General features: G+C 46.8%; 1 protein-coding gene across 1 annotated transcript; it reads right to left on the bottom strand.

Annotated features, from left to right (window-relative positions):
• Positions 1-3,404: 3,404 nt before the first annotated feature.
• Positions 3,405-4,025, bottom strand: LOC118020941 (protein CEBPZOS-like). Its single transcript, XM_035020861.1, has one exon. The coding sequence runs from the start codon at positions 3,916-3,918 to the stop codon at positions 3,688-3,690; it is 231 nt and encodes a 76-aa protein (XP_034876752.1). The 5' UTR covers positions 3,919-4,025; the 3' UTR covers positions 3,405-3,687.
• Positions 4,026-4,582: the final 557 nt, after the last annotated feature.

The following is a 4,582-nucleotide window of genomic DNA, read 5'->3' as shown; positions in this document are numbered from 1 at the left end:
GCTTAGCTCGGTGGGTTTTGGCCCACAGTCTCTTATGAGGCCACATTCAAGATGTCAGCGGGGATTATAGTCCTCTGAAGGCTTCACTGGGGCTGGATGACCTGCTTCCATGTGGCTCACTCACATGACTGACCAGTTGATGTTGGCTTTGGCGGGAGGCCTCAGTTCTCCACTGTGTGGAGCTCTCCACAGGGTTGCTTGAGGATCCTCATGACTTGACTGCCTGGCTCCCCCAGAGTAAGGGATCCATGAGAGAGCCAGGTGTGAGTAGCGATGTTTTATGGCCAGGACTTGGAAGTCACACAGCACCCGTTTACAGTAATCTGTTCATCATGTGGTCAGTCCTGATGTGCTGTGGGAAGAGAACACACAAGGGTGTGAGCATGAGGAGGTGAGGCTCCGGGGAACCATCTTGGAGGCTGATAGCATGTTTCCATAACAGAATTCAGTGCTTTGGTGTTCCGCCGCATTCATTTATTTATGGTGTCTTTCTGTGCCCCAGCCACATGCCAGCCCTGTGTTAGGCGCTGGGAATGTGGCTGTGAATAGGACAGACAAGGTCCCTGCCTCATGGGGCCCATAGTCTAGCAGGGGAGATAGATATTAATCCCCCAAATCATGATTCCATTACAATTTTCATAAATGCTATGAAAGAAAGGAAGGAAAGGAAGGGGGTTCAATGAGAACATATGATGAGGGCTCCTCCTGTAGCCTGGGGTGGGGATGCAAGGTGGGTTTCCCTAAGATTGTTCTCTCCTCTGTGCTTCGGGGCACTTTGCACTGAGGTCCACCCTGGTGCTGCTTCAGCCAGTTTTTTCTCCAGCCCTAGCTCCCCACCAAATAGTGAGCACCTCAGAAGCAAAGATCTCCCCTCGATGCAGCTCCGTGTCCCCAGTGCCTGGCCCAGAGCTGAACACACACTAGGGGTTCAACACGTGGGAGCTGAGCGACTGTGTGATCTGATGCCTGCAGAGACCTCTTCTCCTCAGAGGCTGTGTTTGGGGCCAGGGAGAGGGCAAGTGTGGAAGAGGTAGGATCCAATCGAGGATGAAATAGAGTTATTCGGCCACCCTCCTGTGCAGGTACTACTCTTTAACGGCCTCTGCCCCCATGTGGCTGTTTTCAGTAGCAGCAGGAAAAGAGCCCCCACAGTTGAATTCTGACTTGGAGGCTGTGATCCAATGGGGACCTAACTAGCATTGTGGTGCCTTGGGTTTCCTTGGCTTCGGCTCATTCACCAATAGAAACTGGCTGTTTTGGCTGCAGTGAGAATGATAGTCATTATCACATAGCTCCTGCTTAATGTGTGCTTATTATGTGCTGGGCACGGCCATGTGCATTCTCGCCATCGCCTTACACCTTAGGGCCTTTGCATTTGCTGCCGCCTCAGCCTGCTGTGCTTTTCTCTGGACACCCCCACTTCCTGTGGGTACCTGCTCAGATCTCCTTCTCATCAGAGGCCCTACCTGACCATCCTGTGTCAAGTTGCACACCAGGCCCCCTTCATCTTCTCACCTGGCTGCACTTCTAATCTTTGTTGTACTAATCACATCTACTTATTTTAACTACGGACTCTGGGGGCACCTGGGTGGCTCAGTTGGTTAAAAATCTGACTCTTGGTTTCAGCTCAGGTCATGATCTCAGGGTCCTGGGATCAAGCCCCACATTAGGGCTCCATGCTTAGCAGGGAGTCTGCTTGAGATTCTCTCTCTCCCCCTCTCTTCCTTTCCCCACTCATGCTCTTTCTCTCTCTCTAAAAATAAATAAATAAATCTTAAAAAAAATATGATCTCTTAGTCTTAGTCTGCTTGGGTTTCTATAACAAAAATACCATAGACTGGGGGGTTTAAACAACAGACATTTATTTCTCACAGTTCTGGAGGCCTGGAAGTCCAAGATCAAGGCACCAGTGGGTCCAGTTCTTGGTGAGGGCCCAGTTCCTGACTAGTAGATAGCTGCCTTCTTGTTGTATCCTCACATGGCCAAGAAAGAGAGGGGGCGATTTCTCTTCCTCTTTTTATAAGGGAACTAATCCCATCATGGGGGCTCTACCCTCATGACCCAATCACCTCCTGAAGACCCCACCTCAGAGTACCATCATATTAGGGCTTCAGTGTATGAATTTTGGGGAGACACATTCAGTTCATAGCACACAAACATTCGGTTCATAGCACATAGAGAGATAAATAAAAGGATCACAGTGTTTGTCCAGGGGAGTAAAACATGGAAATTTTCTGTATTAGCTGAAATATAAAATTTCACAGTGTGAACAGAAGTCCTGTTGAAAGCCTCATCCCTTTATAAATTACAGAGTGTTTTTTTATGAGGTAGCTCATTTAGCTCTTTCTTAAAACAACAACGTGAGGAAGGCAGGACATGTATCCTGCTTTTAAAGCTGTTTTCTAGAAGCAGCTCTGGCCCTGAGAGGCTGAATGAGGGAGTCAGAACCAGGCAGAGAGAGGCTGGCATTCACATCAAGCCCTGGAATCCTAAATGCAGAGCTTTGTCTCTGTACTGTGTTATCAGTGATAAACCACAGTGGACATCAAGGTCTGCAGTCCTATGAAAATGACTCTCATAAGGCAGCTTTGCTAACACCCTGCCCAAAGTGAGTAGACACAACTGTTTCCATTGGCTGTGTTTGTCTTTGGCCTTTCTTTTGAGGTTCCCTTTTGCAGGGCTGTGCAGAGGCCAGCTGAGGGAATGGTGGAGATGCTAAGGCAGTGTATTTCTTCAAATCTCACCATGAATTTATATTTAATTTCGTCAGGGAGTCCTACTCTGCTCCCTAATCTAAAATATGCACCCCTACAACCTTCCTCTCTCTAAGAGTACCCTGGAATTTTCTGTCATAGTGCTCATTACGATCCTTAGCTAGACTCCAAGCTCATTAGCAGAAAAACCTTAAGAGGGAGAAGGTAAAAACTGCTGCGATCCTGTAGGCAGTCAGGGGATGTGAGATCGGTGTGTGTGCTGGGAAGAGAAAGAGGGAATTGTATAGGAAACAAACTGAGGGTTGCTGGAGGAGAGGTGGGTGGAGGAATGGGGTAACAGGTGATGAGCATTAAGGAGGGCACTTGGTGTCATGAGCACTGGGTGTTACATGCAACTGATGAATCGCAACCACCCTCTCTGAAAATGGATAACGATCAGTTTGCCCTAAATGCTTCATCTCTTGCTGGGTGACCAGTAGATTGTAGTATGTTTTAATAGTTTTTTCTTAATTAATAAAGTTGGCCTCCGATGGCTGGCTCCCTGGGAGTGCTCTTCATCTCCAGCTTGTCCTCTTCCACCTCCTCCCAGAGACCACATTTCGGTCCTCCTTGCCCCCTTTTCTAAGTCAGTTTTTCTAAGATAAGATCCTGTATGCACAGTTTTTGTCCATCTCTCAGTATTTTTTTTCTTCTCCTAGGCTTTTATTTGTTAAACAGTAGTCTTTAATAATAAATGCCAAAGGAAAGCAACAAACAAAAGCAGGGGATTTGCATAGTGGATGGGAAATGACTGTGAGCCACGGCAGACCAGAAGTTCCTGTTTTGTTCTGTGGGGCCAGGAGTCTGCAATGTGGTGTGCTCATCTTTCTTCTCCCCCACAAAGGTCTCAAACGCCTTAGGTGGGAGGCTGAACGTGATGACTGGTCCTAATTTTTGCTGTTCAACCATTTTTCTTGATCTTGCTTGATCTTGATCAGAGGACTCCGTACATTCCAGACTGTTCAATGGATTTGTAATAAACTTCCAAGATGAAGGGAAATTTCTTGCTCATTGTTTGCCTGAAATCTTGGCTTGTGTTCATCTTATAAAACAAAAAATATGCTCCAAAAATGCCCAAGAGTTCAACTACTAAAACTCCTTCAAAGATCTTCTTTGCCACTGGTTCCATAGTGTGGGCCATCCTGAGGTGCTTACATGCAGGCATCTCTCAGTTTTTTTCCTTATTAGTACTAAAATGAAAGGACCAGAGCAAGGTTTTGACCTCCTGTGATTCCAGAGTTATCTGGAACCAGAATCCCAAGATACTAATTCATGCATTTCTGCAGTAGATGGTTACTGAGATTCATGTGTCATGCGTGCACTTAGCTGTGAAGATAAAAAGGGGATTAAGAGCATGACCCTACTTTCATGGAACACACATATTGTTGGAAAGGTAGACCCTAAAGAAATAACACTGACACCATCATCTACCTTTCATTGAGTATCTCATCGTGATTGTGTGCTAAGATGGTGCTGAGTGTTCCCCACGTCATCTTCCACCCTGACAGCCTTTAGAGGTAAGTATTATGACTTAAAAGTGCACATGAGCAAAATGACTTGGAGAGGTTTGGTAACACAGCAGAGAAGCCAGGATTCCAGGTGAGGTCCATCTGACTCTAAAGCCTGCAGTCTCTCCACCTGCTGTGACAGAAAACTGCTGTCAGGAGGACAGCAGCGGATCACAGAGGGACTTGTTCACTGGGGGCAATTGCATTTGGTCTCTGATGTGTGAGTGGGCATTCGTTAGTTGGAAAAAGTGGACAAGGACATGAAAGTCAAAGAAGGGCATGAATAAAGGCCTGGGGTAGAAAAGTGTCCAGAGTAGGACC

This window comes from Mirounga leonina, unplaced genomic scaffold (assembly GCF_011800145.1).
Source record: "Mirounga leonina isolate KUSES-001 unplaced genomic scaffold, KU_Mleo_1.0 Mir_174, whole genome shotgun sequence".
Lineage (NCBI taxonomy): Eukaryota > Metazoa > Chordata > Mammalia > Carnivora > Phocidae > Mirounga > Mirounga leonina.
This window is presented reverse-complemented; position numbering and strand designations above follow the sequence as displayed.